The sequence below is a fragment of the Melanaphis sacchari genome, unplaced genomic scaffold, assembly GCF_002803265.2.
Source record: "Melanaphis sacchari strain LSU unplaced genomic scaffold, SCAv2.0 Contig20_pilon_pilon, whole genome shotgun sequence".
In the NCBI taxonomy this organism is placed as follows: Eukaryota; Metazoa; Arthropoda; class Insecta; order Hemiptera; family Aphididae; genus Melanaphis; species Melanaphis sacchari.
In genome coordinates, this window is record NW_020271042.1 from 6,116,282 (window position 1) to 6,143,892 (window position 27,611).

At 25.5% G+C, this 27,611-nt stretch overlaps 4 protein-coding genes across 4 annotated transcripts; 3 read left to right on the forward strand and 1 right to left on the reverse strand.

Annotated features, from left to right (window-relative positions):
• The first annotated feature begins 11,460 nt into the window (after positions 1-11,460).
• LOC112593585 lies at positions 11,461-13,593 on the forward strand. The gene has a single exon (XM_025338058.1). The coding sequence runs from the start codon at positions 11,548-11,550 to the stop codon at positions 12,115-12,117; it is 570 nt and encodes a 189-aa protein (XP_025193843.1). The 5' UTR covers positions 11,461-11,547; the 3' UTR covers positions 12,118-13,593.
• Positions 13,594-17,700: 4,107 nt separating this feature from the next.
• Positions 17,701-19,910, reverse strand: LOC112593735. The gene is made up of 6 exons (XM_025338253.1): positions 19,319-19,910; positions 18,892-19,260; positions 18,681-18,817; positions 18,329-18,545; positions 17,984-18,154; positions 17,701-17,901 (listed from the first exon to the last, which is right to left on the reverse strand). Exons 1-6 carry the CDS (start codon positions 19,751-19,753, stop codon positions 17,701-17,703), a joined length of 1,530 nt encoding a protein of 509 aa, XP_025194038.1. The 5' UTR covers positions 19,754-19,910.
• Positions 19,911-20,344: 434 nt separating this feature from the next.
• LOC112593737 (succinate dehydrogenase [ubiquinone] cytochrome b small subunit, mitochondrial) lies at positions 20,345-22,343 on the forward strand. Its single transcript, XM_025338254.1, has 4 exons — positions 20,345-20,570; positions 20,667-20,767; positions 20,835-21,037; positions 22,107-22,343. The coding sequence occupies exons 1-4, from the start codon at positions 20,537-20,539 to the stop codon at positions 22,282-22,284; spliced, it is 516 nt and encodes a 171-aa protein (XP_025194039.1). The 5' UTR covers positions 20,345-20,536; the 3' UTR covers positions 22,285-22,343.
• A 2,939-nt stretch (positions 22,344-25,282) lies between these two features.
• LOC112593751 (cytochrome b-c1 complex subunit 10-like) lies at positions 25,283-25,852 on the forward strand. The gene is made up of 2 exons (XM_025338277.1): positions 25,283-25,492; positions 25,631-25,852. The coding sequence occupies exons 1-2, from the start codon at positions 25,437-25,439 to the stop codon at positions 25,755-25,757; spliced, it is 183 nt and encodes a 60-aa protein (XP_025194062.1). The 5' UTR covers positions 25,283-25,436; the 3' UTR covers positions 25,758-25,852.
• The last annotated feature ends 1,759 nt before the right edge of the window (positions 25,853-27,611 follow it).

The following is a 27,611-nucleotide window of genomic DNA, read 5'->3' on the forward strand; positions in this document are numbered from 1 at the left end:
ATTAATATAAAAATTGTTGTATTGGTTAATTATTCATGTTGATATGTTGATAAGTTTGATAATCTCATGTCATTCGAATTTATACATTTTGCATAAACCCTAATGCTTTGAATCCTATTCTTGGGAATGAGTTATGCAGAATTATCAGTTTTTTAATTTTCATTTCGAAGCGGCAGCCATTACTGCGTATGCGTAAATTAGTAGTAGCCTTATAATTGCCATATACTTATAACAGGAGAGAACATTTTATTTTCAGATTACATTAAATGCACTGTCAACATTAAGCTACCTAGTTGTAATTTGTAACAATGAAATAAGAAAATTAAATATCAACATTTAAAAAATATAATTATGAAATCCATTATACTACTTATAATATATACCTAATATTTTTCATATCAATACTATATAACAAATTTAAATAAATAAATTAGTTGTATAGAATTGTAGGTACGTGTTTATAAAACTATAATCACCATGTTATTGAAATATAGGGCTAATCGTTAATGACCTTTGTATATTTTGAAGTCATGCTTTAAATTTAAATAAAAGGATTACCAACTGCATATTAAACATTATTATTGGCAGAATATTAGATATGTAAAACTTATACACAAAATATTACATTATAATAGATATTTATGACATTAAATTAACCGTTGTTCTGTTTTTTTAAATTATAACAGGTTTTTTTTTCATAAATACTTATAAATTCCATACCCTTAACTTCAGTAAAAACTAAAGTAGGATTTAAAAAAAAATTACATAACAATTTTGTACTATGCATTATCATTCAATTATCAATTATCACTAAATTAATAATTTAAATGCTCATTTTAATCATATTGTTTTGAAAATAGTAAGAATGTGTACAATAAAATGCACTACAAATATTGTACCACGGTAATTATACATAATATATTTGCTTAGAGGTTTTTTTCTTTTCAAATAGAAACATAGAGCTATGCTTTCAGAGATTTATGTATGTATTCAACATTCTATATTTGTATTATAGTAATTAAAATTTAAAAATATAAATTATTTAATGAATTTACTAAAATATATATTGTATATTTATTATATGTATCATAATTAATATTTTTGTCTTGTATATAAAATAAAGTCTTTAATAAAGTACTTTCACAATCATAAAATTTTTTCAAAAATAATTTATTTGTGCAAGTATTTGATATAAATATATACATAAATAGTTCAACATTCAACCCATTTACGTTCGAACCCATTTATCATAGCCCATTTTTTTCTCAAATCATATATGTGCCCAATTTAAAACAAGTAAAACACTAAATACAACCAACTATTTATTGGATAAAAATAAAATCTAAAATAATATCTTATTGTTATTTGTGTTAACCGATGTTATAAAATACCAATAAATAAAGATAATTTTATGATAAATTTATTAGTTTATAATTTGTGTGTCAATTTCGCAAATATGTTTATGTAGTGAATATTTTTAAGTAATAATGGAACTTAATATAACTATTTTCAGTAAAAAATAACGTTATTTTAAATGTCACATGAATAGAAATATTATTTTTGGAGAAAGTAGTTGACATAAAATAACTGTAATGTATAATATAATATCAAAATCGATAATTTAAAAACAAAAATAGCCGAAATTAAAAACATTTATAAATTATAACTATATAAGTTATATCCACTTATATTTATTGTAAACATTGTTTATAGATTGTATAATAAAAATATTTTATAAAAAAAAAAGAAAGTTATATATTAGTATTACTAGCCGAAAACTAAAGAAAGTTTAAAATTATTAAATATAAAATATATATATAATTTATATATATATATATATATATAAAATTATAGGTGTAAAAGAAAAGCATGTAAATACTTAACATATTTTTCCGAATTTTCTAACTACGTGGAAGGATGTAAATATCTACCATCAATTCTGCAGGCTAAACCTTCATCTGAATTATCACGCATTACAAATTATGTTAAATCATTTTATAAATACTTTAATTCTCGACTTTATTCACTTCACTCTTCAGGCTTCAACATACAGTTTTATGAAAAATTTTTAGTTAATTCAAGTGAATGATACCAAAATATAAAGACGAAAAACAATGAACAAAATGTGATAATAAAACGTGGAATTAATTATAATAATAAAAAAAATTAAATAATATATACTGTATACATTTCGAGGAATTGATTTAATAATTATATAATTATAATATCTGTAATGATCATATTATTGACGTTTATAATTTTGATAATGAATAATATGTAATTAGATATGTGTAACATTTATTATTTATTTTGATTTTATATAAACATGTATATGATTTTTCGATCATTGTATAAATTATTATTATGAATTTTATTAAAAATAATAAATGATCGCATATAGAATAATTAAAACATAAAACCGTTATTATTTCGAGAACGATTAACATTTTTCGAATTTTTTTTAAATTAAAACTGACATTTGCATACCAAAAAAATCGTATTGGGCTATAATCAGAGTGCTATTTTTTTATTTTTAGCGTTATATTTCCAGAACTCTCAGAGCACAAATGAACTACACATAAAAAAAATTTCGATTCACGTATATACATGAAAAACAAACAGAAACAACCAAATTAAAACTTATTTTTTATAAACTTACCAACATTTATTGTTTCAGATCACGATATTTGATACTAAATACTCAATTAAGTTTATACTATAATATAAAAAGTACACAATAATATTAAAATTATTTTGAACAATTTTATAGCCAATTATAACACTTTACCAAAAAAACTTCGTGAAAAATTTTTGTCTTTCAATAAATATTTGTAACCATAATTTCTATAGTAATTGATTTTGAAGTTTCAATTCATCAAAGAGCAAGAGAAATTTTTCTTGTTGTAAATATTGTTGGATGTCGTTTTCATCTTAGTCATTCGTGGTGGGTATACCTGTACAATTATTTACACTATTTAAATATTTAACTTTAGGTATTTATTTAAAATTTATTAATAGGTGGAAAAAAATTCAAACTGTATGCCTTGCACAAGAGTGCAAAAATAATGAATTAAACTCTATACATTACTCATGATTCCTTCCACCGTGTTTAAAATTCATCACCATGCATCGTCGGAACTAAACATGAAACTTATCACGTTTTCGAGGATTATAAAATTCGCACATAGGTAGGCGCAGATGTCCCTCGCCCAATGATCCTATATGTCGCAGTCATATACGACATATTCCACGTTGTATGATCTCGTTCAATTGGACCCGGCTGAATTTGACTTGTCAAAACGGTACAAGTGCCCGTTAAAGCAACCACGTACTGTGAGAATCTGGCTTAGATGTAAAGAAACATTGCATATTTCCTAATAAACCATAGTCTGATATCTAGAAGCAACCGGTTCGGCCATCTACCATTCAATATTTTTACCCATTGTGCTTACTATTATTGTTCATTAGCTGTGCTCTCTCGCTGTTTATCTGACCATTCCTCCGTAAATCTTAGGTCTCTCCTCGAATAAAAATGCTAAGGAGGCACGCTGGATATTAAGGCCATCGCGTCGTGTGATACTGTTATCTCACTACTATGGCACGTGAAATTTCTGTTGCAGGTGGCTTTTGGCATGCTAGCAGCACGATGTCTGCCTGCATTCTTCTTCCACTGAGATCACCATTGGCTGCGCTCTGTGCTTGAGTATCTTGACGAGCTTTAATAAGTCAAGTTTTTTGTACGTCTTACAGTTTTACACCTGCACCCGAAGCTGGGTTCGAGAAATACTGAGGCTGTACACTTCTGTATGTGTTTATGAAAGTTCATGGATTCCTTCTCTAGAATTGATCAGTCATCGACGCAGTTCTCCGCGGATTATAACTTAAACGTAAGGACGAGGTGAGACTCTAGCACTACCTACCTTACGAACGTTGGCTTGTTGCCAAAGTTGCACACGACCAGTTCAAGAGAAGTTAAAAGATCTCGAAAACGCTTTGTCCTTTCCGTCTTCCTTAGAGCTGCCTAAGGAGCTATCCTATTTATGATATTTTGGGTGGATGTCACGTGATATGACGGCAAGGTTAGGTTACCTACTTTCCTCTTTTATACATTTGAAAGCACCTACCATATGATAGACTCAAATTATAGATGAATAGGTATTGGAAATTGTTTAGCTTTTAACTCGAAATTATGAATGGCGCACTAAGTTAAAGACCATTGAAACATAGCTATAGGTTAAAATAAAAAAGAATCTTAATAGTAATAAACTTATCACACATAGCAATAGTTAGTATAATGGTTATGTTATAATCATAATATATAAATGACAAATTAATAAATAATTACAAAATTAATACATAATTGATAATTTAAGTAAACAAAAGTACCTATAATTATATAAATATAAGTATTATTTATGCGAGTTTCATAAAACATCCATACAATCAACATTACATTTGTCTTTCAATTATATGTAACACATTCGTCGAAATCCTTTAATTGCTATGATCATGTTTTTGTTCTATAGTTGTAATTTTTGTTATTATTACTTTACGTTTATGGCTTTTAACTCAAATACATTTATATACCTATAATTATAGTCAGTTGTCGTGTGTGAGTGCAGAAAAATATGAGATCGCAATTTTTATTAGAATATTATATATCTATATTTGAATTTATCACTTTTCTATTAGTAAATGGTATTTATCGATTTTAGTAAGTACCTAATTAAATTTTTATTTAATCACTAATCATCATGGATATTATGTAAAAAAAAATTAGTCCACCACGACGTCTCAAAATACATTGATATAGCGATCTTCTAACTTAATAAGACCGATATCAGATACCTAGCTGAAAACTCTTTAAAAAGGTTCTACACTAAATAGCTTGTATTTTTTTTTTTTTTTTTTGTATATTGTAAATGTTACATTATATTGAAAAAAAGATATTGTACTAATCCTTGGAAACCGTGTCGTGTGAATATATACAAATTAATACACATTTTTATTTTTTAAATTTGTTAACAATGTATATATTTTAATGACACGATAAAAACAACAAAATGAAGGTTTTTATATTATACTGGTTATTAGAACTACATATTAAGAAAATAATTTTAATACAATATTAAATATTTATATGATCTATATTTTTTAATAACTTTCATATTCTTTTATAACTATTCCTAATAACAAAACTGGGCAGCATAAAAATAACATTTATATATTTACACAAATTAGAATCTTAAAAGAAGTTTAAAAAGTGATCTAATTAATTATTAACGTTCATTATCATTAGAGACAGGAAATAAATAAACTATTAAAATAGATAAGTATGTGCACAGTGATGTAGTGTGTATACGTCACAATAGTCATTATATCATACAATTATTGTAGTAGATGGTTAAAAACAAAAAAAAGTATAAAAAATTATATTTTATACATAATATTAGTAGGTATTTTCACTATTCAGTATGCATTAAATTTATTCAAAATATGCTAAAATATACAATTTAAATACATTTGAAAAAATAATTATTTTAAATTAAAATACCTAAATACTAAACTTAAGTATATTAGATAGTATTATAGTATATATGGTATTATTTATTTTTATTTATTTATAAAATTGTTAACATTATTTACCATCAAGTTTTCTTATTAAGTAATATAAGATTGTAAACAGTAGTATGTTTTCATATTTACAATGTATTAGGGAATTATTTTTATCCTAATTCTCACAATAAAAATTAATGGTTATTTTTATTGTTCTAAATTATTTAGATATATTTTGCTTAAATTTTCTATTAAACCGATGACACCATTTTGCATCGTAAAATAAAACAAAACATAATAATTATTAATTACTATAATTACTAGCCAAAACCTTACTTCAATACTAAAAATAAATATCTATCTAAGTTTATGATAAAGATGTGCATAATTATCAAGTCTAGCCCTATTTATAATACAAGAATAACGATTTTTAATGACGAAAAAAATTGTTAGATCTCTTATGTTTACTTATTATTTACTAAGATACTTTAATTCTATTTATTAGGTCGTAGTACAGTAATTATTATGTTGGCTTTTGAGACACTTATTTAAAATAATAAATAAATCTAATTTAATAGTCGATATACATACAGATATATTTAGGCTATATTTATCTATAGCAGATCCTCATGACGTGTCTATACTCCATTTAAAAATGAACTAATTTCTTGCATTCAACTAATCGACCTTCATTTTACTCCGCTGATGTTTAATCACGATCTATGGAATATAAGTCACTTGTACCAGTTGTATCATACGTTATTCACATATACAGATAAGGTATACCTATTACCTACAATCTACATATATTTAAACACGATGAACGTCCCAGAAAAAATATAGACACTTTATTAAAAATAGTTGAGTAGTGCAGAAAAAATGACTCTGTCATTTTAAATTAGTATTATCTCGTAGCACGTACAAGACATCGATACATTTTCATGCTTAAAATCTAGTATGACCACTAGGACCTATATGTCGAGTTGTATGAACAACCATTAAGAATTTAATGAATATTCTAATAAATAAATAATGTATTCTTTTATTTTCATGCCATAAACTATTAACATACCTATATTATAGTCATCGGTCATATAAAATCAAAATAATAAATAACATGAAATGTAAGTATTTATGATCAATACATTAGATCAATGAAAATAATTATTACCTTTAAATCTGTATATAGATATATTTACATATTATCATAGGTAAAACTTCCAATATTTCAAATAATTATGTATATTATTCAAAAATGTTTAAAATTTATTATGATTTATGAATATTACGATTATAATAGATAATTAACGAGTTATTAGTAAATGGCCAACTGCAGTACAAATTTATACTTAGGAACTAGGATTAATTTTATCAGAAAACCATAGAGTAGTAGTACTTTACTACTTTATATAGAAAACCGGATCATTATCATTTATCAAATGTGGGCAACTGGTAATATATTATAATTTCTAACTTAGGTACTACAGCTATAGCATATATTACGTTCACGTACAAATGTACAATCAACCACCAATAAGTCAGTGGATTTTAAATTAATTGTTTATCTAGTTAATGTTCAGCTATCCTAAGCCAAGACATTCAGTGGCGGTAAAATGATTTTGTCATGTGGGAAAAGAGGTGTCTGATATTTTTAACACGAATTTTATCATTAAAGATATAATTTATGATTATGCCTAATATCAATTTTTAAATTATGGTAAATACAAACTTTATAAAATTATAAACATATTATAAAAGGACGCCACACCCCATGTGTTGTCTTGGTCAATAAGGGTATTGTTATTGAACATTCTCGATCATTATTCATCAAGCGAGGTATTTCTCGTATATTTTGTATAAACAACTAAATACTACTAATAATAATAGCCTACTTCCTAGATCAAAGATATGAGTCTATAAAAAAATAGATAATACTTTTAGAGTAAAAACAATAATTGTTTATATAATTCCTAAGTATTATTTCTACTTGTACTACAGTAGAGTTAATTAGCCAATTATGATATATAATTTTGTATTTTGATTATTACTTTAAGGTAGATTAGGACATTTATCTAAACCAAACCAATCAAACTTGAGTATGTACATAATGTATTTCTAAGAATACAATTTAGATAAATTTAAAAATTACAATAGGCAAAAATAGAAATATTTATTATAATAGTTACTAGTTATGGCTCATCAGCCAATTAATAAATATATAGCTATATTGATTTCATTAAGTTCATATTATTCGAACTCAACTTATATATATGTATATATTATCACTTATTAAATAATTTAATTTGAAACAAAGAAAATTTTACAGATAATATTAATCATTTTTATTATAATATAGTAAATTAATAATTATTAATTAAAATTATTTTTCTACACTATAGGTATTTAGTATTTAAATATTTCATAGTTAAATTTAAAACCACAATAAAATAATTAATAGGTAAATGGTTATATAACAATAATTTTTAAAACATAAAAATATTCTCATCTGACATTAGCTACTCCAAACAAGTTCAATCAGCGAAAAAATTTACCATTACTCATGAATCGTGATTAATTTTGCTGATTTAGTTCATGGTTGAAATAAGTTCACAAATTTTCCAATTGAATGTTATTTTTTATCTGTTTGTTATAATGCCTAAAAAGTAAATTTGATTTTCTCAACAATTTTTAAACTTTGATTTATAAATGTAGTCATGTTAGAAAAAAACTACAAAAAATCGATAATTTTTTTTATTTTTAACCTAATCGGGTATTTGCCATTTTAATTTCAGTGAATATTATTGTTGTAACAATGGAAACTAAAAATTAAATTTAAAAAAATGCTGTAATTAATTTAGAGTGACAAATAAAGGTTGACAAGTAGAGAGCCCATCCTTATTATTAGCTATCTATAAAATAATGAATCCGGTATCATTGTATCAATTACCTAAAAATAAAATAAAAATTTAATAATCAATATAATATTATTAACTTTAAATAATAATAAATTAAGACCATTTTTTTTCATTTTTTATAATTTTTTTTTTTAGATTCTTAACTTAACGATGAATATATTGATTTTACAATAATGTGTGTGTATATTTTTATTTATTTATTTATTTATTTTTTTTTTTTTTTTGAGTGTGTGCACGAGAGTAGTCAATAAAATGATTAAATTTTCACTTCAAGAGTGGTTTTAAACAGAAAATTAGATCTTATTCATATTTTAAAGAAATAAAATTAAAAAATTTCCCTCATTTTTTTTTTTTATAATTTATAACAAACAATAAAAAAAGGAAAGACGAAAACTTTTACGTAAATCCTATATTATTATTAAAATAATTGTTTTGTAACTATGGTCACCAAAATTTAGACAGTATTCGCTCAAAATCGTTTTTCATCGTATACAATAAAATATCAATAAATTATTAACTAATTGCTATAATTTATTTAATTGGTTACAAAATTTAGGAATTAAAATGTATTCAATTTTGAAATGATATTTTCTAAATAGGTTAAGTATTTTTTTAATTATTATCAACAAAGACTTAATTTCATTAAAAATAAATAAGTGAAATCATTTAAATCTATACAATACAGTAACATTTTTATTTGTGTAATTATTGTGTATAATATGTATGATTATATTTTAACTTAACTTCGCCATTTTTACATAAATACAATTTATATTTGATTTTGCTGATAATTTTGGTCAACTATATAGATTTTTTTTGTATGAGGTATTGAGGTGGGACATTTAATATTTAAAACTGAAAAATTGTTTCCATTTTTTAATCTAAGCTATCAGGATTAACACTAATCTATGGTCTACCATAATGGACAACCAACCCATTTTTAATTCAATGAATATTGTACTCGTTCATATCACAGAACACATTGAATATCTTCTATTTATATTCCATAATGTATATTATTAACTCGATTTCCTATAATTGCAGTTTCATTTAATAAAAATATTGATAATTTATTTTGACATTCTTCAGACATATTCCTTAGTGTTTTTATTTTATGAACGTTTAAACTAGCTGATATGTGAATCTTTTGGTTTTTATTCTAGAATAAATTAAAGAACTCATCTATTGTTCAACTAAAAGTGCATTAACATAAATATTCTCGTAGATGAAAGTATGCTCAGTTAATGTTAGTGGAAATGCAGAATAAAATTTTGTAAAATCAGATTGAACTTATTTAATGATAATATTGGATAAATAATCATTGTTACTTTCATATTTTAAGCCTTGCTCAATATTTAATAAAATTTTGGAGCACTTTATACCTATTTATATCTATCAACTTCAGAACATTGTTATGGACGTAAATTATAAAATTAAACTACATGGCAATGAAAGTAAATTGTGGTTTTGAATAAAATCATTATGGTTTAAAATAGGAATATTATTACTCAATTGTTTTTGAAGGAAAAAAAATGATATATTCTTTTTTATATAAACTTTCACTGTACTTGATTGGTCTTCTCCATTGTTGTGGCTCATCAGTTTTTGAAATTCTTCTTCGGGATTAACATATTATATAATAAGATCCGTTATGTGTTTACAAATGGATCGAGAACTTTTATTTAAGAATACAGGTGTTATATTAGTAAATACAAAATTTGAATTATGCTTTGCAAGCCATACTTAATTATTAAATTACTTATAAATTATTTTAATTTGCAAAAATATTTAATTAAGAAATTTTGAATTTTCTAGGTACTACCTAATTTAATTTTACCAGAAAACAATTTTTCAAATAGGTAAGAAGCGAATTAAATACACAGATTATGCAAGTGATTAAATCATTTTTAATTTAAATTCATCCATTTAATAATTTACCGACATGGCTATTATTTAATAAATTCATATTCATTGTACTCTTACAGTTAAAAAAAGCAATTAGTTTGCCGTTTTTCTCACGTTTTCTCAAATAACGCAGTAAAATACTTGCATTCTATCACTTATACTAGTAAAAATGTTTATCGCAAGACCACATTATTTTCTATCTCACGTACGCTGTCTATATCATAATATTATTTTTTGAAATTATATCAAACTAATGTAGTGTAAACAATTATTTTTTTAAGCTTTATAATCTTTTAATAAATACTGGTACGATTAATTAACATTTAATATATTAGTTTAATATAAAAAAAAGTAGTACTTAGCTCTACCTTGAGTAATTCAAACTTTAAAAACTTCAAACTGACAAAATTGATGTACCATTTCCTTTACTAAAAAAATTTATGGCGTTTTCAATGAAATCTCAATATATACTCAGTTAGCACAGTAATATTTTGAAAACGTTGAAAATTATCAACAGTTTTTTATTCAGTAGTGGGTACAACGTAATCTAGTTAATCTTTTCCTCACTTAAAAGAATCAAGTTTACTATAGGTATTAACTAAGTAATACTCGATTATACACTAATACAGTAATGTTCATCCGATTAAAAAGAAGATGCAAATAAATTGACATAAGCAATACAGTGGTTCTAGGTGCTAAACATAAGACTGTACCTACAAGTATCTAATCATATTTAGTAGGTACTGTAAATGACGATATTTTCGCGCGTATTCGAAATTTCGAAGAAACGGTAACAAACAGTAGAAAACATATTATTTTTAAAACCGGTCCAGTCAACACACTGGTCTAAAATAATATTAGTATAATCATACGCTATTCGTCGTCATATGTTGCGGTGTGCCCTCATTATCGCAATGATGACGGCGGTGGTAAGCCGGTCAATGGTTTTGTGGGTCAATAGACGACGGGTCCTACGCATGGAATGCACCACACCTCCTCTCTACAACCCGGTAACTGGTGCTCGCGAAAACCCGCTACCGCTCGAGGCATCCGGACGGATCGACACGCTATTAACGCTATAGCATCATGGTCGTAAACGCCGTCGACGTCGCTGCCGCAATCGCCACTGCCGTTGGTCAGTGTCTCTTAGATAGCCGTCACGCGCATAGGTATGATGAACGCTTCGCGATCGGTCGCGGATTCGCTCGCGTCTGTTCTTGGGTTCGCGCTCATGTTGGCCGTCACCGCCGCCGAGTCCGATCCGGCCGGACCTGACGTAGCCACGCTACAGACAACGAAGACCCTCGTGCCGGCCGAAGGTCGCGGACACTTCAAGAAGATGATGTTGAACCCGTACATGCTGATACCGCAGCTGATCGCGCTGGGCTTCGCGCCGATAGTTTTGGCCAACCTCAAGATGATGGTCATGTCAGCGCTAATGATCAACAACATGGCTCTGAACGCGGCCATTTTCATGACCATCCGCAACATGGTATTCGGTCCGCGACCCAAGGTCAAGTACGTCAACCACGGTTATCACAATCATCGCCAAGGAGACGGCGATCGTTCGCATCACTACCACGACAGACAGAATGAGCAGCAGCCGCCGTCACTACAACACCACACGTCTTTGGAAGGAACGCAAACGGCTACAGACTGGGACCACAAAAGGACGGATTTAGCCGTCGCTGCTTCGTTGCGACGACGGACGTCACCGCCACTATTTAAGCACAGAGTTTAAAAAAACCATATTATTTATTTATTTATTACGCGCCTTTTAATAATTTATGTTATTATGTAAACATCGACTAGTCCACTTAATCAATTTATTAATTTATTTTGCATTTTTATTCGTACGGTCGAATAAAAGCCCAGAGGCTTGACCTAGGTGTCATATAATATGTAAGTACTAAGTACTAAAGTTCACAATATCGGGTTGCATTGAAAATCGCTAAACATAGAATAATTAATCAATATTCAATAATCATAGCTATAATAGGTATATGGTCCCTTAAACGTGATTTAATGGCTCATTTAACTTAAGTGAATCATAAAATGAATCGAGTTTTGTATGCAACTCGACAATAGTATAAAACGTGCGTACTCAAATATCAACTAGGTATATGACAGAGTATAGTGTGCCAAAGTGGTATATACCTATAATGTTCAATAAAGATTCACTTTTAAGTTTTAAGTTATGCCAAATGGACGTGTTTAAACTTAATGTTATCCTGAAGTCGCTTTAGGCGCGTGCTCATAGATGAGGATGACATATCTCCGCTTTGGATAATTATTGTATATTAATTTCTCATAATTTATTATTAAACTAAAAATTCATGTTTTTAGTATTTTTTTCTGTTTGATTTTTAATTTTTCATGTCAGTTAAGTTGATTGATGGCAAGAAAATATAATAAGGCATATTTATTTCCATCATATTGGGTAATTTACGCCAAGATATTACTAATAAGTAATAATGTCCAAGTATATTATAATATACAAATTATTCTTACAGCTTATAAACGACTAATGACATACCTATTACTATAATGAACTAAAATGCAAGAATATAAATTATTATTGTTATAATATGATTTGAGAATAGTTAAAAATAAGCTGAGCACGCTACTGAGTCGCTTCATGTAAGACATCCTTGTGAGATATCCTGTAATCTATATGTAAGTTAAGATTTTATATGTAATGAAAATGCTTATATATTATTTTACATCATATACCGTTTGTCATTACGTGGAAGTACACCGTCGTCTTATCCAGAAAAAATGCCGAATGCTGTAATATTATAAAAATCGAGTTACCTTTTTTTTAGATATTACCTATATACATTGTACCAATTTAATATACGTAAAAAAATTGTTACTTTTTTTATGACAAATCATCTGTTCTATAAATTACTTCAAACAGCACTTTTTCTCATATTAGAAATAAGTATACCTAAGTATTAATCACGTATATACTACGTGTAGGAGAGATTTTTTACTCAAAAATTATTTTATTCTTGTATAAACCTATATAAATATAATATAATTGTGTAGTATACGAACGATTTGCAGGACTTACCTATATACACCATTTCAAACAAAAATACATATTTTAGCGTCATCGATATTGATTGTAAATGTCAATGGTTAATAAATTATAATCAATAGCCTATCCTTAAGGTTAGTAAATAAATACCTAAGATCAGTTTAAAAATTTGAATTAGTTCAATGTATTATTTATAAGTTATAACTTTTTGTAAAAATCACAAATAAAACATTATATTACAAGATATATTATTTTTTTAATGTAAATTAAAATAATTTTTGTGTCATTTGGCATTACTTTTTTCCCATCAAACCTTAAGTAGGTACCTGCAACCTGCATGAAAAGGCCACTGAAACGTCAAGCAGATGAGTTATTCAATTTTGAATTTGAAAACAAAGTAGTTTTGAACTTAAACGCATATTCAAATATTGTCAGGATTTGTCAGAATACTAGTCCAATTTCTTATAGGTATGAAGTTTTATCTATTCTCACAATTCACCAACGAATAGAACGTTTCAAACATCGTATAAAGATACACAAGTATAGGTCATGATGACCTCCCGTTGTATATTGTAATTGCACACGTGAAATGGGCAATGGTACACAAAACATATCGTATTTTATTATAGTTAGGTATTATTACGGAGAAAGTGAGTTCACGCATTTTTTAAGTTTCACTGGAACATTTCGTATTATGATGGATATATATATATATATATATATATTATCTATACAATCGCGGAATAAAATGATATGCACGAAGTCATTTTAACAGCGTGCATCTTAAAAAAAAACCTGTTAAGCATGTAAATTGAATCGAGTCAATTTATCTATACAATAAAATATTTTACTAAGATATATACATAGCTTAAGTGGCTGCAAACAGTTAGTCACGTGCGCTTTTCTGTTTTTTAAATGATTTTTAAAAATATGTTTATCTCAGCAAAATTCCGATTTAAAAGAACATTCACAATAGATCTAACTGTTTAATATGTTTACTAATATTATATAAATACACTATGAAAATTTATAACGTATATAAGTATACCTAACACCTAAGTATATTATGTATAATGCCTACGAGCGCGACTACACATTTTCTCGAGTCTCGACAGTTCCATAGTGATGTCCTACCTGTTACCTATTGTAAAAAAAACTTTACGCCTTTTTTACGTAAATAGGTATGATGTAGTATTTAAAATCTTATAAGTTATAAACACGATTATGAATTTAATGTATTAGTATGTTTATTTTTTTTGCACCGTAAAAGAAAAAGAAATGGATTTGAGAAAAATGTATTTTATTTTATTATAGTTCAAAAACTAAATCTTATTTTACATATTTTTAAACTAGGGCATATTAATGTTTCTATTTTTGATATCAATATTTTTCCAGTCATCCAATGAAATTATTATATATTTATAATTGGGTAGGTATTTAAACTGAATTATTAGCCAATAAAAAAAGTCATTATTCTTCTGATATCTATAAGCTTATAATTCAATCATAATTCCGTAATTTTCGACAAAATAAACCTAACCTAAAGAAAGTATATAAATAAAAAATTTAAAACTTCCTTATTGATTTTAATTATTATTATTATTATTATTATTTTAATACAGACGTTTTTTGGAATTTTTAGTGCAAATTTTGCCTGTCTTTAGTGCATAAATGCATGCATATTTAACAATTTTTTAATGTATTAAATTCATAGTCCTGATTAAAACTTATTATGCATTTACAGTATTTTTTGAAGATACTATAGGTACCTACCTATCATCTGAAAATTAAAAATTCCAAATAATTATAGATTACCTATATTTCATAGCAATATAGAATATTTGTTTACACAATAAAAATTCTAATAGGTATACTCTGGTCTCTGTTGTATACTTGTGTATCATCATTAATTCAATGGGTTCCAAAGTTCCAATACGCTAAAAACAAAAAGTCACTCTAGATCTTGTAGTTTACTCGTACCCATATAGTTACAGTTACTTAAAACTCGTTTAATTAAGCAGCGATTCAATACACAATAAGTTTCGATTAAGATAGTTTAAACCACCGAAACGATTTCACAGTCAGTTTTTATTTTAACGTCTTCACTCCTCATAATAATATAATACAGATAGATAACATATGTATAGATATACAGCTACCCACCTATAAGCATAACTGTTCCAGCCAATTATACGTTTAGTTCCCGCTCCAACAGACCATGCAGTACCATATTGTTATGATTGCTGTTGGTATATTCACTTAGTGATTAGAGTAAACAAATCTTATAATGTAAATATAATGTACAATGTGAACATTGATAGGTACTTGCATAGTTGCATGTATACTGAGCGCCAATTAATCAGTATTTGAATCGCGGGATGACCACGGAAACCCAAGTTATGAGTACTCGGTCATTGGCCACATTATTCTAGTTCACTCATTATTTATAAATAAATTATTTCATCAGTGCCCCGTATTTTATTTTTTCCGATTCGATCACTTCGTACACACTCACCCAATATACAAAACCACTAGCCACTTAAGTAGGAACTAATAATCAAAACATTCTTATATTATGTTGTTTATATGGAGGCATCCAGTGATAACTTAGGAAGTAAATTTTTATTAATCAGGAACTAATTATAAAGGCTACACTAGGTTAAATGAGGGAGTAATTTGATTCTAGAAGTGCTTTCATACATCGATATAATTACATTTTTTACTTATAATATACTTATATAATTCTAGATTCTGAGCTTAGCATTAAATGTATTGACTATTGGCTGTATAATAATTTTATTTGGTTAATGTTTTCTTTTTTTTCTTTTTTTTTTTTTGATCTTTTGATTCTTTTAAAAGTGAAAACTAAGAAGGGAGAAGGGTAAAAAAAATGCACAGTACATAAAATAATCGAGCAAAAATAAAAACAGGTAATATCGCTCTAAAATTCCGTATAATAGTGTATAGGTGTTGAGTTTACCTACCTCGTCATTGAGATACTAAGTAAGTCACCGTAATAGATACAAAATTTTAATTTAATAATAAAGGATCTCGTTCAAAAAACGATATTGAGCAGGGACAGTCTATCTATCTTTATTCATAAGAATATTTTATTAAATATTAATTTTTCTACTAATAATAATTAATAAGGTAAGTCGAAGTAATTTTTATAAAAAACAAATTACATTCACTATAAACATTATGACCTATACATAAAGCAATAGTCAATACCCATAGGGTTCATGGTATAAGTAGCTAAAAAATTAAAAAATGCCATTGTGTATAAATGTATAATAAATAATGTATGCAATAGCAACATACATATAGTTTCATATGCAAATATTTTTTTTTAATAACAAAATAATACTAAGAAAATAAAATTTTAATTTTTGTTTCAATATCTAATTTTGTCAAAAAAAATTAATATAAATTTAGCCTAAATAAATTGTTTACAAAATAAATTAGACATTAATAACTTGCATAATATTTTTTGACTAGTTTTTTTGGATAGGTATATCCGTGTTTGCATTTGACCTAACATCCTAAATCCCAAACAGATATCTTATTCAATAAAAAAGATGTCATCATTTGTATTACAATTTATTTATGTATTTTCATAAAGCAATTATAATTATCATAATATTTTATTTCTAATGTATGAGTTGTTTCTTACATTTTTAACAGTCACATTAAAGTATAAAAAAATCTTGGATTTTATATAAATCAAAATATCAAATAAACAAGAATGATGATTTATAAGAATCCTATCACAGAAATTAATATTATACATTTTATCAATATATATATACATGAGTTTTTATTACATTACACTGCATTAATATTATTTAATTATACATAATATATTAAATTATAATTTAAGTGGCGCACTACGTAGAGGAAAGGATAATCTTTCACAAACCAATGTTTTTTAACATGTAAATTTTTTCTCAAATTCTCTTTTTTTTATCAATAAAGGTCACTCAGTTTCTAGATTTAAAACCTCTTTCAAAATTTAGGACTAAGTACGCCACTTATAATTTATTTATATTAGTTTAAAATTTAAAAACAAAATGTTGAAATAATATACACATAATAAATCACTTAATTCAAGCAAAACTTAACTTTAAATAAGCACCTTTTTTTTTACTCTGTTAAAGTCAAAATTAATATAACCAATAACAATAAATCTTACAAGTATGAAAGCGCAATCTTTTTAGTTTTATCATTTTATGAAAATTAATAATAAATAAATAAAACAAACTATAAAAAAAGTAAAATAAGTTAAATTAGTGAACTTTGTAAAGTTATACTATTTTTAAGGTGTCGCTGTATGGATTTTTTTTCAACTAATTCCAAAACATTTAAATCTGGTCTTAGAGTACACAACCATGAAATGAATTCATCACAACTAGATTTGCAAGAAAAATGCACAACCCAATCACTGCAGCTTTCCTCTAATGTAGCATCGTAACAGGACCACTCCTTGTTTATCAAATATATCATAAATATTTTAACTATAGTAAAATGTATTAACTGTGAATACAAATATACTTGTCATACTTACAATTACAACATAGCAGTGTGATGGGGAAGGTGAACATTTTATTGAATCCATATTAACTAATAACATGCTGTCTGTAATTGTGCAAGGAAAATTGTACAAAACTATATGACTGCTGGTCAATAAACAACGATATCCATCGGGCAATTTGGATTCAACATTCAAATTTTTATGCTAAAAATGTTATTAACATTTGAATACAATATATTTATCAATAAATTGTTTTATTATAAACTAATGTTTTAATTTCATAATTATTATTTATTACTATTATTGTTATTATTTTTTTATTTTAACTTTAAATAATTAAAAATTTAATTTTTATCATTTAAAAGCAATATAACTTACACCTGTCATAGCAGAGCTTAGAGCATTAAACCATTTTTCTTCTTGACTGCAATCAGCAGGTGCCAAAATAATTGGATAATTAATCAGTAAAATTTCAATAGAGTAAGGTCGATCAGAACGAATTTTTCTCACTCTCTTACAGCGGCCAAATCTTAAAGGTATGGATTCACATGGTAACTTTTGATCTGGATGTTTAAATATGTACAAAATATCTTCACTAAAATGAAATAAAAGTTAATTATTTAATTTATTTCTTTTTTTGTATCATTTATATTTCAATATTAATTATTGTTTATATAGTCAGTTGGTTTTAAGTTAATAATGATGTTTAGCCATATAGTTACAATAATACCTTAAACGCACAAATCTTGGTTTCCATATAGATCCTTTTTTAACCATTAAAAATTCTTCTAAATGAGATTTTAAATTATTTGAAGATTCACTTTCTTTGTAATACCACAACCACGTATAATATTTAATTTTTTCATCCTAGACAAAAAAAATATTAGTATAATAGTTAATACAAACTAAATTGAAATTATGAACTATAAGGAAAGGCTTACCTTAGGCATTGAAATTTGACATTTTACAGCCTCATATAATTTATCATCATAGTTGATATTTATGACAACAAATGCATTATTTGGGTCATAAAATCCACTACATCTGTAAGCATACTCAAGACTGCCAATCATTTCTAATGCAGATTTAACATCAATCGCTGTTATTAAGGTGCATTTTTTTGATTTTTCGCTAACAAAGACTGCAGTTTGATCACACGGGCCTAAGGCTATTAGGTCTATGCTTGTAAAATTTGAACTATAGAATACTTCTAACCGTTTAGTATATACATTTTTAGTTAAAACATAAAATCTAATATTTGTTATAACTACAAATAGAGGTGATCCACCAGTGCTTAGCATTCTATAAATCTGAAATAAAATAATCATAATTATATTGGATTTACAAAAGTAAACTATTTCCACATACTTTATAAATAGATTCTTTGGTTTTTAATAATAAATCTCTTTTAATTATACTAATCAGTTGGTTAGATCCCATATCCAAATGTTTATTCCAAACATCACTAAATTCTTTATTCATCATTTCCTGTTTTATTTGATTTAAAACGGGTTGTTGACATTTGAGATCGACATTTAAGACATTCAAGTAGAGAGAAGGAAACTTTAGTTTTTTTGATATTAAAACTGAACTTTTGGACAATGTTTCATTTGGTTGTGGGTCTTCTTGACCTTCAGGCGCTCCTCTTTCACCACATTCTCCAATTCGTATTTGAATGAGATTCCCATTCCCAGGTTCAATAACGTCTTCATGGAAAGACACTCTTTTTAATCCAACCACTGGATGCACTTGTTTGGTGTTAGACCGACGGTGGACAATTAAATCTGGTGAATGGGTCGACATGAGTGAAACGGTTACATCAGTAAAATCAATATTAATAACTAACTAAAACGTATTTAAATAACTGAACAATGAAAACAACAAAAGTGAATAAACTACTGAAGAAAAAAAGATTTAACTATATATTTATAATTGGTATTTGGTCACTTAACTTACATTTGTTGTTTTTTGATAATAAAATTTGTGATACGATAGAATTGATAATAATATGTGATAATAATAATTATACAAATCATGGACTACATAAAATCTTGGACGGTGACACAGTCACAGACTCACAGATACTATAAATATTTTTTATGGTATTTAATATTTATTAACTGTTATAATGGTTCGAGGCTATTATATTACGTTCATGGTTCGTAGTACAAACAAATATTTAATATTATATTAATTACAAATACATTTTTGTACATAAAATATACAGTTCATAAAATAAAAACAATTTATCATCAGTATTAAGTTATTAATTTAGTGATCAGATGATAGAATATAAATTATGGTGATAAGCGATATCTTATTATGTATAATAATTCTATGTTATCTGTGGAGCAGGGTCGACTAGTTTTGTGGTTTTGTCATATGTTCTTATGTTAAGATTGTTAAGGACAATTAATAAATGTTATTATTTTAATATTTATCAAGTCTCAATACTCAATTGCACAATACTGAGAACGCTAATATTTATGATAAATTAAAGTAATAAAGTGCAACAATTTAATTGACTATCGTTCAAATAAACATTTATTAAGTAGAACTATTGTTTCACTGTGTTTCTTAAGCAAAATGTTGAGTTTGAAACTTTTTCGTCAAACCAAATGTTAGTATTTACAATTTTCATCATATTTAAAATTATTTTCTACTAAAAAAAAAATTTCCAATTTTATTTGTATGTTAATGGTATACTTTTATGTAGGTTCAATGTTTGCTGCCCAAAGGTCAATATCTTTTAATGCACTGTCAAAATGTGCGAATCAATTTAATGTCGCCAGTCGCTTGGGCAATAAAACACTAACTGTAAGTATGAAATATAAACAACGCAGTTTAGATTTAATAACATGCTAGGTATTTAATTTAATTTTAGAAGCCTTTATTAAGTGCTCCAATGATAGCTCGTTTCACTGGAAGTACTGCAGCTGTTAAAACTGGAAAAAATTATGCAAGTCTTTGGAGAACGGAACGTATTGTTTCTATAGCACTTATGGGATTGTTTCCTGCCGCAGTATTATATTCATCACCAATAATTGATACTTTATTAGCAGGAAGTATTAGTCTTCACGTTTACTGGTAATGCCATGATATTATTAAAATGTACAATATCATTTGATTGTTTAAATTTTAAAGTAAATTGATCATTTATCAGAATTTCAGGTAAGAACATTATCTATGTTTATACCTTAGTTTTTACAATACTTTAATTCAAAAATTAATTTTTTAACTTTATTAAAAATTAGAATATTGTAAAAAATCAACATACAAACAAAGTATTCTATGGTCTAAATACACATAAAATTCTTACCTTTTATTAAATAATAAAAGTTTGATAATAGATCAATTTTTATTTATTTAATGCTAACATAATTACTGCCATATATTTATAAATCAGATAATACATGTTGGTATATGTTTCCTATTAAAAGAATGTAATTACTTATCAATATGAGATAAATGTATAAATTTGGCACACATGTCGTATGCTATCTCCAAAAAAAATCATGTATATAAATCTATAAACTTTTGTTACTAACCTGCTCAATAGCCTGTCAGTTAATAGTTGTCTCATTTTAAATAGCCTGTTTGTTAACAGTTGTTCATATTTCTTTAATTTTTTACAAAGATGTTTTTTTATACCTCGTAAAAAATATTCAAAAACATTTTTTTTTAATTGACAGATCTTCATCATTTTTCTTGCAATTTGTCTTTCAAGAAGTTTGGTTATTCCATGAGGTCTGATTCCATACTTTATTTTCATGTGTTTCCATAAGCATCCAATATTCTGTGTTGGACCACCTGTACGTGGATAATCCTACACCTATATACCTATATAATTGTCAATACTTTCAATACGGACTATGTTAGATAACATAATTACTTGTAGACAACATATACTCCAAAAATTTGTTCATAGATAGTATATGATACAAATGTCATAAATGTATGTTAACTGACTTACATATTTTTTTTTAATTACCTGGAGTTAAGATATTTAAAACAGAAAACTTTTTATTTTTATGCTGGTTACCTTAATATAATACTGTAAATAGTATGCAATAATATTTTAAGTATTTTTTTTTTTTAAATTATGATTGTTATTCGTATAATATATATGTATTATATTTATATTTTATTTTTTTAGGGGACTTGAAGCATTAGTAGTTGACTATTTACGTGTACCAGTTGTAGGACAGCTGGCTAACAAAGCTGGACATGCAACAGTTGCTCTTCTTGCGATTGTCACTTTGGCTGGATTTTTACAAGTAATTTTTGTTGGAGATGGACTTGGAAATGCCATTGTTCAACTTTGGAAATTGTAATATTACTTAATATATTTTCATGTAGTATAACAGTAACATGTAAATATTGTGTTGAATAAAATCTTAATTTTATCTATTTATTTATTGTATAGATATTCAAATCAAATAAAAATTCAATTACAAATAATAAAAAATAATTAAAACAACATTTTGTACACCTTTTATTTTACCATTTTCTAAAATTATAATCTACTAGTGGCCAATTGCAATTTTAATTTGAGACTGCAGAAAAATAACTATTTTCCGTTTAATTTGTATATTTTAGACATTATTGCTTATATCTATTATTGTGCTGTACTTTTAGTTCATGGAAGTCAGAAAAAATACATGCACTATGTATCAATATTGTAATTACCAGTATAACATCCTCTTGGAATTATTCTAATTATTCTATAGAATTGTTTTATCCTATAATAATTATTTAATCTATATATTGTATATTAATTGTTTAAAAATTTCTCAAATACCTATGTTTGTATATATATATATCTAAGGTATTTTCTATATGGGTATGTGGTACATCCATTTCTAATAAGTATAAGGTAGTAAACAACATTAGTTGAGGAATTTATACCTTATGGTTATAATATCATTATTTCCAAATGCAAATGTAGGTAACAGTATTTTTTAACTACAATCGGACTCCAGCGACCCCATTAGCTGTTTTGAATAAGGGAGTACCAAATTAATACACCTTTTCAAATTTTTGAATTATGTATTTTATTATAACACTAAACAATATATATATTACAATATGCTACATTTTTAGGAATTTAATAATCAAGGAAAATTGCATAAACTTCTGTACATACATATGTTAAAAAAATTATATGAAATATAAATATAAATTATGAATTTTATTTAATTATTGTTGACAAAAAAAATTATAGATAAAAATATGGGTGTCAGGACACGTACTCGCAGAAAATTTAGTGCTGGATAATTGGGCGGATGGACAATTTAACACAGACTTTTTAATGCAAACTAATTTAACATATAAATTCATTATAGAGACAAATTTTAAATATTATACCTATATAATATACAATGAAATAATATGGTAATACCTATAAATTTTATAATCTATAAGGGTCTATATTGTCTATAATAGGATAATGCAATCAAAAATTTCCTATAGAACTATGAAATTGCTTTATTTAGTTGAAAATAATATACTCCAAACCAAAAGGTAGTTCAATAAAAGGCTGGCACAATTAATTTACTTCAATTTTAAATGCAATACATCCTTCCATATAGAAATTTATTGATAATTTGAAAAAGAAGAAAATTAAATCGATTAAAAATACACTAATTTATGGCGAATAATGAACCAAAACCTAAAAAAAAATGTTATAAAAACACGGCTTTAAGAATAAAGAATATTTGTTCAGAATTCAATGCCAGCCAATTGACATATTTAAGAGATATCGCCTAAAATATTTAGAATATTTACATATTATATTATTTTGTTTTATAGGTAGCTTAATTAAATGTATTATTTCAAATTAGGTATACATCATATTTTTTAATATTTCTTATTTATTTATTATATTATTTAGTATTATCAGTAACTGTAATTCAAAATATAATGCAAATATTGTAGTGCATTCGTGCAGTGTTTTTTTTATGAATATGACTATTCGTCTTTTTACAGTGGTCAAAAATCACTTAATTTAAAAGTTCTAAAATACTCATTTCATAGTTATTTATATGTAGTATGGAACTAAAACAATTTTTAAATTAATCAATTTTGAAAAAACGAAAGAAATTTCTATTTTCGAAGTTTTAAAAACGCATCAGTCCAGTACGGTCTGATCTTTGTTATAAAATGTATTAACTATGCGCAGAACAACATTTTTTTTCAACGTTTTTTGGACTGATACCATCAAGGATAACATTTATGCACATCCGTTACAGTGACCATTTTACTATTTATAACAGTTTCATTTTCTAAAAAATAACATTATTTATATACAACAATATTATTTACAACTACACAAGTTTGAAAAATTAATGAGTGTTTTATAAGTAAATATAATTAACTATAATTATTTGAATAATATGACACAGAAAAAAATATATATATAATAACCTTCTAATAATGGCATCGATAGCAAAATTTGAATTTAATATTTTTATGTTCTTTATTATACATGTAGGTACCTACCTACCTATTGTAGTCACTTGAATACTTGATAAAACATAAAATTATTAAGATTTAATAATCAATATTATTCATTTAATTAAATTTTACTGTTAGAATCTATCATAAATTGAATAATATTCAATCATTTTTATTTATTTTTTTAGGTATTTATAAATGTCTTGAGTCTAATACTAGAGCTTGAAATTATAGATATACGTTTTCATATTTATTTTCTGTGGTAAGAAAATAACTATCTTAGGTATACCAAAATATATTTTATACAACCATATAAGTACACCGATAATATTTATAACAACTGACTTTAAGATTAACTTTTAAAACGATTTTATTTTATGATATTTTTACTTATCTAATTAGTTGTTTAGCTTATTCATATCAAATTATAATTTATAAATAACCAGCCTAATTAATGTTTTATAGCAATATTATAGTAAAAATGCAAATTTCGGTAAACTTAGATTTTACAGGCTACTCGGATATCCACGATATCACGCATAATACAATAATTACAATATATTGTTACAGACTTGACTACAATTTTAATGTAAAATGTGAAATAATTATTTATAGATAGATACCTTTCATTCTCTCCTTAACTTTGTTGAGAATCAATAAGACTTTATTAAAATATCAATTCTTTACATTGATTCTTATAGAGAAATATTTAATGATTATGTTATTATGTTGGATATTCAAATTCAACAAAGTTTAAAATATAATTCCACCAAAATATAAATACTAATAAACCAAAGAGAATACATATGAATAGTATAATCTTATCAATTTTATTTTTTGATAAATATCATATGGTAAAGTCAATATCACTTTTAATTCTTTCCGAAACTCAACATTGTCTGTCGTCAGAACTCTCGGTAATTTTCAAGAGTGTAACCTAATCTGTAAAACATTAATTATTAAAATAGGTATCTCAGGTATCTGTCAATTGTTTTAAATCTTTGCAGATTCACCATTTCCTCCGTTCAACATGAGTCTTGTATCGAAATTAATTGGTAAACGGTACATTTACCAGTCACTCAAGTAGTAAGTAAAATGTTCTAATGTAATTTATTGATTAAGGTGATAATTTTAAGGTCAAATTTAGGTCTTATTTTATCGAAATAATGTGATTTTAAGGTATACTTATTTTTAGGTATTAATAGTTTGGTTATTTTTTTACAGTGTCCCGAGCGCAAGTTTGTACGGCGCTACTGGATTCACCTTTTTGTGTTACTTCACTGACTGGAAATTGGTATTACAATACGTACCATACTACAACACAAAATTTCCAAAAGAAGTCGAAGAATAATCAATTAAACAATGTATAAAACAATTTAGTGTTCTTAATATCTGTTAAAATAAAAACAGTACTTTTGATGAGTATGTACTCAAATTGATTAATAATTTTTCTTTTTGTAAGATTTATACTATTTAAAAAAAAAAAATTATTAACTAAAATATAAGTTATCATTAGCCTTCAATTTATTTTTACTTTTTAGCAGAATAGTCTAATTTGTCATGAATTATAATTCCTAAATGATGAAAGTGTAAAGTATATATTGTAACATGTGTTACACTTGAAGAATTGAATATTTGAAATATAATGTAATCACTTCTAAGAATTAAATTCCATTTAAGAGGACTACGTACCTTCTTGTGTTATCTAATTCTAATATGTAACATATAGAAATATACATTCAGCAATTTTAATTTTATTTTTAGCTTAAATAACTTATCAAAATTTAAGGTATAAATATTTTTTTTGTTCTTTTGTCAGTTTTTTAGTTTATAAACAAGTTATGAGTATTTAAAAATTATAAATAAATAATAAAATATGAATAATTTACTTAAAAGTTTGAAGTATCGTAACAAAACTGATTATAATATACTATATGAACTACAATATTCTGAAAAGCACTTAGTGTCATATTAAGTAAAAAAATTGTATTCTTATGAATAATATTTAAAATTTAAAATATACAGCTACTATTAATTTTTGTATTTATACAAAATTACACGTTTCAACAAAAAATAACAATGTTAGTTATTTGTTACAATTCAAAATTATTATTTATGGGGCTTAAAGCTAAAACATGTAATACTATATTTTGAATGAAATATTTTCAACAAAAATAATTCTAACCTACTGTATTATTAATAGTAAAATAAACAATTTTACCTAAAAAGCATTAAATGAAACTTACCAAGTGATATAAGTTGATAAACAGTTTCCATTCTGAATCATTAATCATTTTTAATATATTACTGAATTAAAATTTGACACATTCATCACTTAGACTCACTTGACACCTAATGCACAGTAGAGCAGAATTCACTTACCTTTTTTGGCTTAAATTTTAGAACATACTTAGTATATTATAAAAGAAAAATTATTTTCAAATCTAACAATATTGATCAGGTATTTAAATGTAAAATACATTATTATCCTGAAAGGTACCAAATATATCATATTGATGAAAAAATAAGTTGGTAAATATTGTGTGGAACCTATTACTCAATACTTTAATTTTATTAATATAAATGATACAGTTAAAAATAATATAGCCTTACGCCTATGGCATGAAATTAGGTTTAAAGAATTGTGAAAAAAATCATATAGGAATAAGTTTTTTTGATTAAATTCAAGTTTAACAAATTATTAACACAGTAAAGTATAAAAAGTTATTAATTAGTAATCAGTTATTCAGTGTTATCATTCAATAATTTAAATTAATACTTTAATACACTTATAAAAAAAAACTTAATTTTAATTAATTATCAAATTACAAATTTGAAATTGTGTATATATTACTCATACATTATAAAAAAAAAAAACACGAAAAATTTAGTTATTAAACTTAATACAACATTTTTCATAACCCATTAAAAATAACTAAAAGAACTAAACACTGCAGTTACAGATTGAAGTAAAATTTTTAAAAGAATGTGCTCACATATCTAATAAAAATTTTGTGAAACTATAATTTAAAAAATATACATTAAAAATCATAGGTACTTTGTTGGTAAAATGCTTTATTATGAGCGTTAAAATAGAATTGAAATATAATGCAATTAATAATACACAAAATTCAATTACTTATAAAAGATAAAATTATTAAAAAAAAAAAAAAAAAAAAATAGCTTAATCAAATGGCTATTTTTT